General features: G+C 35.9%; 1 protein-coding gene across 1 annotated transcript in view; it reads right to left on the reverse strand.

The window, feature by feature from the left end:
* The window catches only part of CCDC88A (coiled-coil domain containing 88A), a 154918-nt gene that overhangs the window by 37022 nt on the left and 104012 nt on the right, over positions 1-13884 (reverse strand). The window contains exons 18-21 of the mRNA XM_054687742.1: positions 7339-7503; positions 2400-2561; positions 1130-1407; positions 774-917 (exon numbers count right to left, since the gene is read on the reverse strand). Coding sequence (XP_054543717.1) covers positions 774-917; positions 1130-1407; positions 2400-2561; positions 7339-7503 — 749 coding nt within the window. The remainder of the gene's footprint in view (positions 1-773; positions 918-1129; positions 1408-2399; positions 2562-7338; positions 7504-13884) is intronic.

Consider the following 13884-nt stretch of genomic DNA (forward strand, 5'->3'; position numbering starts at 1 on the left):
CTTAACCCCCTGAGCCAACAGGGAGGTCCCAAAACTAAATTTCTATATAGTTTTAATGATTACTAAATTTAGAACTACCAAGTATGAAAATAAAAATGACTAGATTAGGGATATTTTGGTAAGGAAAAGAAATAGAAATTTAATTCTAAAAGCATTCCAAGGGCATTTCAGCAGTGTAAATATTTATGGGTGGAATTTTTCAAAGGTTTCTAAACTTCTCAAAGGTTTCTAAAAGTTTTGAAAATGTACCCTATGCAAGCAGGCTGTTTACCAGTTGACAAGTTATGGTTTTCTTGACTTCAAAATAAAAAGTAATTTCCCCATGGCAGTATGAGACCATTAATACCTAAGCCAGTTAAAATTTTTTTAAAAAGTACAAAATCAATTAGATATAAAATTGTAAGGTTGCTAACTTACAGCAACTTGAAAAGACAAGAATTAGACATGTGACAAACATAAAGTGAGAAAGACAATGAATCAGGTTTCATTACATGCTGTCTTAATAAGGTACATAAATGTTATTATGTTACAGAAATTTTGCATATGACTTAAAAACTTAATTAGTTGAATAAATCAAGAAAGAAACAATAATAGAGAGCTAGGTTTTTGTCACAGCTATTCTATATAAATAGCTACATTATTTTGTTGGTTAATATACTTACAACTACGGGACCTTTAAAAATTCTGTTACAGGTGGCACTACGAAGGGGCAGTCAGTGTACACTTTGGATATAACGAATAATAGAAACCTAAAATATATAAACATTTATTACCTGTCATTTTCACCACAAAGTTTCTTGTATTCTGCAGCTACAGTCTCATGGTTTTTGTTTTCAAGTAGCATTTTTTCCTGTTCTACTTTCAATGTTTTTTCCAAATCTTCCAATTGTCCTTTCTGTCTCAGTAACTGATTGTACCTAGAAAAAAGTTAGGTGTTTGGTTTATAATGTTTTCTTAGTGGAAAAAAAAACTTTTTAGAAATGAAGGAAATGAGTAATTTATTAATAAGTATCACATACAAGGTATGTTTATATACATTTCCTAGATGGCTTAGGTATGTTCAACACATGACATTTTTATATTACCCAAAGAAAATTGGTTTTAAATTAACAGTGAAAGAAAATATTACCGGTCTTCGAGGTCTTTATGTTCCACCTCAAGATTTTTGTGAGCAGACTTCAGAGTTCCATGTTTAGCAATAAGAGATTCATACTCTGAAGCCTGTCGTTCATGGAGAAGTTCCAGCTTTTCATGATCTTTGAGCAGAGAATCATAGAGTAATTTCAGGTCTTCTCGCTCTTTAATCAGAGTTTCATTTTCATTTTCTAATGAAGACTGCTGGATTAGGAGTTGGGCATTTTGGTTCATAAGTGAGGTACTTTGGGAATTAAGAGTGGAATTTTCAACCTGTAGGAATGCATGTAGTTATCAGGATTTTGAAAAAATAGCTAGGTTGTTTTTATAAAATAAAAAATTACATTAAATTTTTAGGAAGCTCTAAATGAATCACTCTGTACAGTCATATTATACTGAGAAAATTTGAATTTTAGCATCACAAAGAATATGGCTACCATTTCATTTTGGTATATGTTATGATATACATGTGACATACTTTAAAAGATACGTATCAAGTATATGTTTTAAGCTGAATTACTTTAAATGAAGGTGATTAGGAACAATTTGCATTCCAGTCATGAAAAAGTACAGAATTTAAAATGCTAGTTTACCACTTTCTAGAAGTGGAGAAATAACAGAAAAATTATTTTTGAAAATTCAGTTGGAAATTTTCTTAAATTTAGATTGAATTCATTATTTGCTTTACGAATTGGAAAAGAGTTCAGAAAACTTTCAGATTGAGTGAGGGAATGTCTTTCCTTCTGCTCTTCAAGAGGTTTCAAAAAGTTCTATTTCCCCCAACCAAACTATTTTACTTGAAAAGACAATGGCAGTCTAAAGTACCAGTGTAAATAGATAGACCCTTTGAAATAAGGGCAAATCTGAGGACAAAATGTTCAAAATGTTATGTTGTTTTCCAATAACTTAACTGAAAAGAAAGCTTTGCAAATGAAATCAGAAATACTATACTACAACCTTACTCCAGAGCAAAGATTTCTGCTTGAATTACAATCAATTTGTTGAAATGGGTGAAAGGCCGTAACATAAATATAAATAAAATTACTTTATTTATTTCTTGAGTGAATTTATCAATTAATATTTAGAGACTCTGATACATAAAAAATTCTATCTGAAAGCCTTACATAGCATTAAATAGAAATATTTAAATTTATTTTCAATATTGCTAAGTTCACTAAGAAATATGTTACCATGTACAGGTACCCTTATTTTAATAGTATGTTTCAAGAGTTTGGTTGGATAGTCCCAAAATATTACATTACAACCTGGAGTTTGGCATTCTGTGTTTGAAGAGTAGTATTCTGTTCCTGTAATGACACTGTCTGCCTCTGAAGTGCAAGAATTTGAGCCTGCAAATTATTGTTCTGTGTCTCAAGCTGTTTCAGTTGAGTTTTCAACGCTTGTTTCTCTGCTTGCAGTGTAGCATTCTTCATAAAGAAAACACATTGTTAAAATTAAAGGCAATATCAAACAAACTTCTATTTAACAGATAATGAAATCTTGCATTAGAATTTATTACTATTATAATCCCCAAAAAATCCCAATAATCTTAGAAAACAATAAAGCATTACCCTCTATCCCACATTGTAAACAATTCTTAGGATAATTTATATCCTAATGAAAACAGTAACACTAAAATCTTAATATACCATTGTGTTTATGTCCTCTCTGCTTCATAATGTCTGAAAAATAAGACATTCCACCTCAAATATATTTATTAACATAAGAAACTAAAATGAGATGCCCAGCTATATGGCCCAAAAGTACACAGAGGGCCCATAATGAGTGGGGCTGTGTCCAAAGGTGCCTGCATTTTCTAATAGTGCAAGGCAAATATATTTAATGAAGGAAAGTGGTGGCCCCAGTGGTAGTAGGAAAACTAAGTATTTTATAAACAATATTTGGAGAGAACCAAGAATCATCTTAACCACCTGTTTAAAAATTTAGTTCATAATAGATATGAGATGTTACATATTTTCTTTAGTGATTTTTTTTTTCATGGTATAAAACACTTTCATCTATAAGACTTCTGGAGCAAATCCAAATAAACACAACATTTTCAATTTTTCTAATACATATGGCCACATTTCAACTAATAATTAAGTGGTTTAATCACCATGTAAATCATAGATCATTATATTTAATGTGACAGATATCAAAGTATTTGTCATGGATATTATTTTGCAGGGATGATTCCTGACTAACATCTCATAAAAAGAATTAGCATCAAAAGTATAAAGGACACAGCTAGAAAACAAATAAAACTTTGATAAAAGGTCAAAATTTGTATAAATATTTGCATTATGCATAAAAAGTTACAACTAAATCACAATACTTCATTTATATTGTATCACCATTAGGGGAAAGATAACATTCCTTTATAGGCTTTCACATTATATACAGTACACGTCATTGTATTAAAAAAGTCAATTTCAAACCCACAGCTAACATTTTCCTTAATGGTGAAAACCTGAAAGCCTTCCCATTAAGATCTGGAATAAGACAAGATGTTCACTCCCACCAGTGCTTTTCAATATAGTAGTGGAATTCCTATTTAGGGCAAGTAAGCACGAGAAAGACATAAAAAGAATCCAAATAGGGAAAGAAGAAGTGAAACTATCATTATATGTAGATGATATCATAATATATAGAGAGAATCCTAAAAAATCCACAAAAAACCTAATTAAAACAATAAAACCAGTTTAGTAATGCAGCAGGTTACAAAAATCAATACACAAAAATCAGTAGCCTTCCTGTGCAAACCATTAATCTCAAGAAGAAGAAATTAAGAAAACCATACCTTTTACAATGATACCCCCCAAAATTAAACACCTAACAAAGGAGGTGAAAGACCTATACAAGGAAAACTACAAAACACTGTTAAGAGAAAGAGAAGACACAAAGAAATGGAAAAATATTCTGTGCGCATGGATAGGGAGAATTAACATTATCAAAATGGCCATCCTGCCAAAAGCAATTTACAGACTCAATGCAATTCCAATTAAAATGTCAAGGCATTCTTCTAAGAAAGAGAACAAGTATGATTGAAATTCACATGAAACCATAAAAACCTCTGAAGAGTGAAAGCTCTCCTGACTAAAAGGGAGAAAGATGAAGGTATTATATTTCAACACTTGAAACAATACTACAAAGCCATGTTGTCAAAATGGCATGGGTTTGTCTTTTTTGATCTTTGCATAACATCAGGAAAAAAACAAGTATGAGGTTAGCAAATATACTAGCAATTACACAAAAATTACCAGTCTACGCAACTTTATAAACCTATTCTTTAAAAACACTAAAATAATGATAACGGAGTAATTTTTTCAATGGAAACATCAATTCAATGGGAAAAAGCAATTTATCTAACAGAACTTTACATGCTAGTCAAGTTTATAAAATGTAAATATTAATCCAGGTGATACACACATATATCATCAAATAACTAAAAACAAGTACTGCTATATGGCCAATAAATATGTAAAGATGTAAAATACCTTGCTAATAATTTGAAACTTGCAAATCGAAATACTGTCTCCTCTAACTTTATGACAAAAACTAAAAGGTTGGTAACACCCAATGTTAATCTGAAAAAACAGGTCTTAGTGGATTTAATATAGAATAACATAATGATAGCAAAATCAAACACACACATAAATTAATGATTAATTATATTAAGATAGAAGATAATTAATATAATGATTAATGATATCAAAATCAAACACACACATATGTACATGCTAAAATATGCTCCAAGATAACAAAAAAATATATTTAAGAATATTGTATAGTATGATCCCACATTTGTAAATTTGTGAAAGAGAGAAACTTCCATACACAGATAAGTAAATGACTGACTTTTCGGAGGATAACAATCCCTATTGGAGTGAGAAAGTAGGAATATTGTAAAAGATTAATTTTTGGCTTTATGGCTTAAAGTTCTTAAGAAACATTTAACTGAAAAAACAGTAACAAAAATCAGTTATTTTACTTGTTTGCATGCAACAACTTCATTCACCTTTGAAGGATAAATGCTTACTGAATTCACTTGATAATTGTTTACTGTAAAATACTTATTTTTTAAAATGATTTATTTTTGGGCCTCCCTGGTGGCGCAGGCGGTTGAGGGCAGTGCTGTGAAGCTGTCCGCAGCCTCTGCAGTACCGGTTCCATCCCAGCCGGCCTTGTTGCAACCCACATGGCAAGCAGACCTCTCCTGTCTCACCTGCTGCTCCCCTCAGCAGTGTATTTCATCAGTCTGCCTGTTCTGTTCCCAACTCTGTCTCTGGCGAATTCTCTCACCCTCCCGCGCATCTGGCCTGTACCCCGGTTCTTGTATAAATAAAAAATAAATCTTAAAAAAAAATTAAAAAGATTTATTTTTATTTATGCACACAAGAACTGGGGGTAGGCCAGAGATGCAGGGGGTGAGAGGATTTTCCAGAGACAGAGGGGGAGCAGAAAAGGCAGATCTACTGAAATACACTGTAGGTGAAAGAGGAGAGGTGTGCTACACCATGTAGGTTAGCTCCCTGACTGGGGATCGAACTCATGCCACAGTGGCTGGTGACAGCTTAATAGCGCTGAGATTTGAACCCCCTGCACCACCAAGGAGACCATAAAATACTTATTGAACTCACTCAACAAATATTTACTGTCTGCTATCTACTACGCATTATTCTATACATTGAAGGCAGTGAGAAAAAAACAAAGACAAGTTAATGTGCTTTCAAAGCCCTTTTCTTCCTTCAGTAGACAACAAATAAATGAATAAAAAATGTATTTTTTTATTTATTACAAAGAAATTAGACAGTGGTGTGATGGTAAATGGTTCAGATTGGGGAAAGCTACTTTACTAAGGAAACAGGTTGGGAAAGACCTCTTTTTTATTTTTTAAGATTTATTTATTTTTTTTAGATTATTTATTTTTTAATTTATACAATAGCTGGGGTACAGGCCAGAGGTGTAGGTGAGAGGATTCACCAGAGACAGAGCGGGAAGCAGAACAAGCAGATGGACCGAAATACACTGCTGAGGGGAGCAGCAGGCGCGACAGGAGAGGTCTGCCGCACTATGTGGGTTTCTCCCTGGCTGGCTGGAAATCGAACCCACACTACAGAGGCTGAGGACAGCTTCACAGCGCTGCGCTCAACCCGCTGTGCCACTGGGGAGGCCCTGGGAAAGACCTCTTGCAGGAGACATGTGCTATTAGGAAATCATGCCAAGTGAAGTCAGCTGCGTGTTCCACACAGAGAAATATGTAGTTCATACCCTGTGGTACGGACAAACAGAAGAAGGCCAATGTGACTAGAATTAATTTACTCAGTATCTGCCAGGTATTGTTTTATGTTTTCCACATATTAACAGATATTATCCCCAAATTAATAAACATACCTAGATGAGTATGGAAGAGTGGTATGGTATAAGGTCAAAGATACAGACAAGGGAAAGTCAGGAAGAATCTTACAGGATACAGAGGAAACAAAATGGGATTTTATTCTAATTGAAATGGGGAGCCAATAGAAAATTTTAAATGACATGATTTGGATAATGTTTAAAAAAATAACTGTTTACTGCATTTAGAAAAGAATTGGGGCACAGAAGCAGCAGATGTAAGGAAGACACTGTAATCATCCAGATTAGAGATGGTATTATCTTAGACTAGAATACTAGAAGCTAACATGGAGAAAGGTAGAAGGGCTTGGGTTACATTTTCAAGAGCTGACAAAAGCTTACAGATGGACTTATAGAAGGGTGACGGGGCAAAATACATTGTTATTAGTCTCCAGTCTCTTATATCATAAAATAAATCTTCAAAGTATAAACTGGACACAAATTACATAAAATTTGAGTTATCTAATGGTCCTTTATTTTTAAAAAACCTTATTCTTATGGGCCTCCCCTCCCAGACGGTTGAGTGCCACACTGTGAAGTTGTCCGCAGCCTCTGCAGCACCGGTTCAATCCCGGCCGGTGGGCGAGGGTCCCACATGGCGCAGCAGACCTCTCTTGGCTCACCCACTGCTCCCCTCAGCAGTGTATTTCATCAGTCTGCCTGTTCTGTTCCCTGCTCTGTCTCTGGTGAATCCTTTCACCCTCCCACGCCTCTGGCCTATACCCCGGTTCTTGTATAAATAAATAAATAAATCTTTAAAAAATATATAAAAAAATAAACTTACTCTTATGAAAATATCAAAATACTTACATTTCTTTCTACTTCAATTAATCTGTCTTTAACTTTCAGAAGTTCTCTAGTTGTTTCCTGACTTTCTCGTTCCCATTTGTTATCTTCACCAGATGTTGGAGGAGAGCTCTGTACCATTCTTTCTTCATCTTGTCTCTGTTTGAGAGCTTCGTAATTCTTTTTCACCTAAAATTTTATTTAAAATATTTTATTTGGAAGAAAAAGAATGAGCAAAATTTTATTTCTTGCAATTAATTGTACTCTGCACTGGTCTGGAAAATGTGAGAAAATCCATTTAAAAATGTGATAAACAATATACACAATTATCATTACTAATACATGATCACAGGTTATACTTTGCACAACGCACATCCTCTCCTCCTAGAAATATTAAATATACTCTATTTTTGTGTGATGCTCCTAGTCATGCGCCTAATAATATATTCTGTAATTTCTGATGCCACTGTTTATTAAGAAAAACCCTTAAAGAACAGATTAACTGGACATAAACCTATTACTAATATTAACCTATACTAAATATTAACCTAGTACTATAGACCTATTACTAAAAACTAATTCTTTTTAGAGCTATCTACAGCAGATTAGAAATGTCAGAAATACCCATATAAAGAGCAGATTAAGATCTGACACATATCTACATGAAAAGATACCTAAACCAAAGTTGAGGAGCAACTATATGATATGTTGCCCAGAATGAGCTATGTTATAGAGTGCACAATCCATGAATATATTTTCATGGTGCAATTACAACCAAATCCTAGTTTAGGAAAGTCAACTCAAAACTAACGATTTTGTTATGTTAATAACTAAAACTGCTAATAAGCTGAATTGCTTTATTTTTTTTAAAGATTTATTTATTTATTTTATTTATACAAGCGCTGGGTACAGTCAGAAGCGTGGGAGGGTGAGAGAATTCACCAGAGCCAGAGTGGGGAGCAGAGCAGGCAGAAGGACGGAAGTACACTGCTGAGGGGAGCAGCAGGCGGCAGGAGAGGTCTGCGCCATGTGGGACCCTCCTCTGGTGGCCGGGGAGCAGCCGGGGATCGAACCGGCGCCGCAGAGGCCGCGGGCAGCTTCGCAACCCAGCGCTCAACCGCTGCGCCACCGGGGAGGCCCATGATTTTCTATTTATCTTCATGAAATTGAATTTATTTGCAACCTACTAATACTGCTTAATATGACAAAAAAATTTCAGGAGATACATCAAGTCTGTTTTTTGGATTATTTATTTATATTAACTAAGCAAAGCTCTCGAATTTTCTTTTTTCATAATATATATTTCATGGTAATGTTGACCCTTTCTATATAAGAAACTCATTTTAAGGAGTTGTTTCTCTCTAAACCTGATAAAAATAGAATGTTTTATTTACTAGGCAAGATTACTCAAAGGAAAGATGACTCCTGATAGGTACATTTTATTTGGCATGAGAAAACTATAAATACCTAACAGGAAGTCATTATCTTTGAATTTCTCTGAGCACAGCGACTCTAAAAATTGGTATTATCGGGCCTCCCCGGTGGCGCAGCGGTTGAGCGCTGGGTTGTGAAGCTGCCCAGCTTCTGGCCTCTGCGGAGCCGGTTCGATCCCCGGCTGCTCCCCGGCCACCGGAGGAGGGTCCCACATGGCGCACAGACCTCTCCTGCCGCCCACTGCTCCCCTCAGCAGTGTACTTCGGTCCTTCTGCCTGCTCTGCTCCCCGCTCTGGCTCTGGTGAATTCTCTCACCCTCCCGCGCTTCTGACTGTACCCAGTGCATGTATAAACAAAACAAACAAATAAAATAAATAAATAAAACATGCCTCTATTTAAAAAAAAAAATTGGTATTATCAACTGCAGAAATATTAAATCTATGCCTCTGGAATTTAAGAGATCGTTACTGTTGTGGAGTCTGAAGTCTCAAAGTCAGGGTAGATCCTACAGAAATCCAATGTGAATATCACCTTTTTGTATCTAAACTATCATCCACTGGGAAAATGACTCTAAGGCAAGTATGTGAAGAGGAACACCTGACAGTACCCTGCAAGATACTTGTATTTTCTATACTGTTTTAAACTGAATGGTTTTTTTTTCCCCAAATATTTATTATTTATGCATACAAGAACTGGGGTACAGGCCAGAGGTGCAGATGCTAAGAGGATTCACCAGAGACAGAGTGGGGAACAGAAAAGGCAGACTGACTGAAATACACTGTTGAGGGGAGCAGAGGGCCAGTTAGGAGAGGTCTGCTACGCCATGTGCGTTAGCTCCCTGGCAGGGGATCGAACTCATTCTGCAGTGGCTGCAGGCAGCTTCATATGTTGCATCTTAACCCCTTGTAGCCCTTAAACTGAATGGTTCTTAACGTAATCTTGTCAGTGTGAATGTTTTAATTGTCTGTAAGACCACTTCTGGTAGCCCTGCAAACTGACTGTACCATATATTATATCTACAAAATAAGGAAACTGCTTCAGTTTCAATTCACTCATGTAGAGAAAATAGACAGCTGCCTTGCTTACTTTGCTGAACAATAATACAACTATCACAAGAAAGCAAATCTAGAAAAGACTTCAAATTTTTGGGCCTCCCCTGGTGGTGCAGTGGTTGAGCACTGGGCTGCAAAGCTGCCCGCAGCCTCTGCAGTGCAGGTTCGATCCCCGGCCACCGGCAAGGGTCCCACATGGCGCAACAGACCTCTCCTGCTGCGCCCACTGCTCCCCTCAGCAGTGTATTTCGTCAGTCTGGCTGTTCTATTCCCCACTCTGGCTCTAGTGTATTCTCTTACCCTCCTGCACTTCTGACTGTACCCAGTGCTTGTATAAATAAATCTTAAAAAAAAAAAACTCTTTAAAAAAAAAGACTTCAAATTTATGAGATTAGGTGCTTTCTCAACACCATACATGCAATTTTCCTCAACTTGCTATCCTTACACCTACCTGAATTCTCAACTGAGAAAGTGTCAGTGTCACATTGAGAACTTTTCTCAATGAAGTAAGTCTACCTTTTTGCCACCTCACTCCCTTTTTTTTTTAAGATTTATGTATTGGGCCTCCCCCGTGGTGCAGCGGTTGAGCGCTGGCTTGCGAAGCTGCCCACAGCCTCTGCAGTGCTGGTTCGATCCCCGGCCGCCGGGCAAGGGTCCCATATGGCGCGCAGACCTCTCCTGCTGCCCGCTGCTCCCCTCAGCAGTGTATTTCGTCCGTCTGCCTGTTCTGCTCCCTGCTCTGGTGAATTCTCTCACCCTCCCGCACTTCTGACTGTACCCAGTGCTTGTATAAATAAATAAATCTTTAAAAAAAAATTTATGTATTTATACAAGAACTGGGGTACAGGCCAGAGGCACGGGAGAGTGAGAGAATTCATCAGAGACAGAGCAGGGAGCAGAAAAGGCACATGACCCAAAAAACTGCTGAGGGGAGCAGTGGGTGGGACAGGAGAGTCTGTCATGCCACATGGGTATCTCCCTGGCCAGCTGGGAATCGAACCTGTGCCGCAGAGGCTGCAGACAGCTTCACAGCACTGCGCTCAGCCTATTGTGCCACCAGGGAGGTCCCACCTCACTCCCTTAATTCTGATGTATCCCTAACAGCTTCAGAGACATACACACATAAAATAGTTTTGAGTAAATTACACCGTAATTTGTTATTATATTCTATATGACAAAGACCTGTTTGAGAATACTCTCATATTTAAGAAAAAGAAATAAAAAAATTAATAAAATAAAATTCTAAGGAAAGCACTTACTGTTTTAAGTTCTTGGCGCAACTGCTGATTATAATTTGTGGATTCTTCTAATCTAGCTTCTAAAGCAGCAATTTTTTCTTCTTTATCTCAAGGGACTTCTTTAGAGTAGATTCTAATTTTGACTCCAAAAGTTTGTACCTAAGATCCAAGCATAAAAATAATATAGTTGATCACTGGAAACTAGAAAATTATTTTTAAAGATAACTTATGACTATAGATGATGATGCCATAAATAGGTTTTACAAAAATCTTTATTAAGAGAGAAAATAATGCTACTCTTAAGGCTCTACGCCCTCATTTAAATAATTACAGGTTATGAAGCAACAAAAATCACATAATAAACTGAGCCCTAGATTTTAGCCAAGTTTGTCAAAGCAAAAAATAATGCTCAAAAAGGGCATCTGGGCCATAGAAGTCTTAAAATATTAGTTTTAGTTTTATAAGAACAGAATCTATAGAAAGACGGAGTACATGAGCTTATTAAATTGTCAGATTTTGGTTTATGATACAATATGTAGAGTAAGCAAGGATATAGAATAAATTTATACATTAAATTGATGGCAAGAATAAATACCTTAATTGATATCTTCAAAGAAGTTCAGAAGGAAAATGAAATCAACTGAAAAACTGGAAAGGTTAGACTAATGAAGAATTAGGGACACATCTGAAATTAGAGGACCCCATCTGTCTGGAGATGCAGATATACACAAATTCCAAAACGGAGGGCAAGGAATGTTAAAGGAATTTGTGTTTATGAGCTTTTATTTTCTTTGTGGTATTAAGGCTAACTTACTGGCCTAGAAATAACTGTTTTAGTGGCTTAAATGACTTCCTGATCCCACAGACACAATCATAATTTTTAAGTGCTTCAATTCCATTTCCTGAAAGTTTTAGTTCAGTATATTCCCTTATTTCCATGTCTAATGCTTTCATTATGAAAACATGCATATCATGTCTTGCCGACACTATTCTAACAGCTTCCTAACTAGTCTCTGTGCCTCCAAGTTTGCCTCTTCTAATCTACCTTCAATGTCTGCTTATGAATTGTTCAGTATAACTTTGTGCTTTTATGGAATGCCTTTCTTCATTGTTTCTACCTTGCAAATTTTTCTCATGCTTCAAAGCTCAGCTGAAGCACTGTTATTTCATTGATGTTTAATGATCAGCAAATACGAACTCAATTAACGTTAACTAATTTTATGAATGAAGGTTTGGGAAAAGATGCCAAATAGCAGAAAGGGCCCATCCATTTAACAAGGTTAGTTAGGGCCGCTAGATGGTTTACTCTACTTTTTTGCTTGTATGCGTAATTGTGTAATAAATTTAATACTTACCTGTCATCAGTACTTTGCTCATCATGTAAGAGTCGCTCTTTATTTAATCCTATCTTCTCAAGCTCATGCGTTAATTTTTCTAGATCATTATTCATTTGTTGAGTCTTCAATTTTTCACTCACTAAATCCTTATTTTAAAAGGAATGCAAAACATACATTAAGTGACAAGAATATAAACACCTAAGAAATGCTGCCAAGGTTTATATCACCATCTAGGAATAATAATTTGAAGCAGAAAAGACAGAAATGTTGAACTTTCCCTGCATCATTAGAAAGTGGTTAAGCAACAAAGTTATAGCCTTCCTCAAACAAAATTGCTTTCCTGCCTTTTTTTTTGCTAATATTTCTTAATTTTAATGTTAAAAATTAAAAGGAGAAACTTCACTTATGAATGCACAAATTTAGATCTGAAAACTGTAGGGAAAAACATATATCCACTAACTGTATAATAATGAGCTAGAACTTTGGTGCCTATCTCTTCCTGTGACTATATGTTGGATACACCTTTTTGCTGTTCCAAGTGTCCCTCCCAGCGGAAAAGCTCCCAGTGGAAAAGCTCTACAATATTGATCTTAAGAACTAGAAGACATTCTAGATGTTCAGGTACAAGGAACCTGTTGTTTATGTCTAAGACTGTAGAACAACAGGAAAAAAATTTGAACGGCTAATAATGGCTCCTCTCTCTATGCTTCTTTAGCAGAAATTCAGACTCCAAATATTACTTTCTGTCACAATACAAAGAAACCTTTACATTGAAAGTAAAGGATTACATATAGCATTATCACATAGTGTAGAGCAGCAAAAAAAAAAAAAAAAAAAAAAAAAAAAAAAAAAGCCAGGCATGCCATCATTTTCTGAGATGTACCTATTGTCAATCTACTTTTATAAATTAAACCCTTCCCAACACAACTATTCAGCAACTCCAAGTTGTTCAGTATTGACCTTTAAGTTTGTCCTGAATTGCATCTGGTTTAGAAGTAAAAATGCACTGGATTTTTGGAGTCTGAAAGACCTAAATTTGACCAAAACTGTAACAAGATATCAACTAACACATATGAGAATGATCTATATTAAAAAACTGGAAACTGTTGGTGAGGGAATGGTGAAGAAGGAACTCTCATTCACTGTTGGTGGGAATCTAAATTGGTACAACCCCTCTGGAGAACAATATGAAAATTCTATAAAAAACTAAAAACGGGAATACCTTAAAACACACAAATAGGTATTTATCTGAGTAATATGAAAGCACTCATCCAAAAAAATTTTATAGACCCCTATGTTCATAACAGGCTAAGACATGAAATAACCTATATGGTCATCAATAGATAATTGGGAAAGTGTATATATACTCAGTGGAACCCAATTCGGTTATTAAAACGGATGAAAATCTTCATGACTGGGCCTCCTGTGGTAGCACAGCAGTTGAGCACTGGGCTGCGAAGCTGCCCGCAGCCTCTGCAGTGCCAGTTCCATCCCCAGCCACCAGTGAGG

Source organism: Talpa occidentalis, unplaced genomic scaffold, assembly GCF_014898055.3.
Source record: "Talpa occidentalis isolate TD23 unplaced genomic scaffold, MPIMG_talOcc4v2.1 talOcc4.5, whole genome shotgun sequence".
Classification (NCBI taxonomy): domain Eukaryota; kingdom Metazoa; phylum Chordata; class Mammalia; order Eulipotyphla; family Talpidae; genus Talpa; species Talpa occidentalis.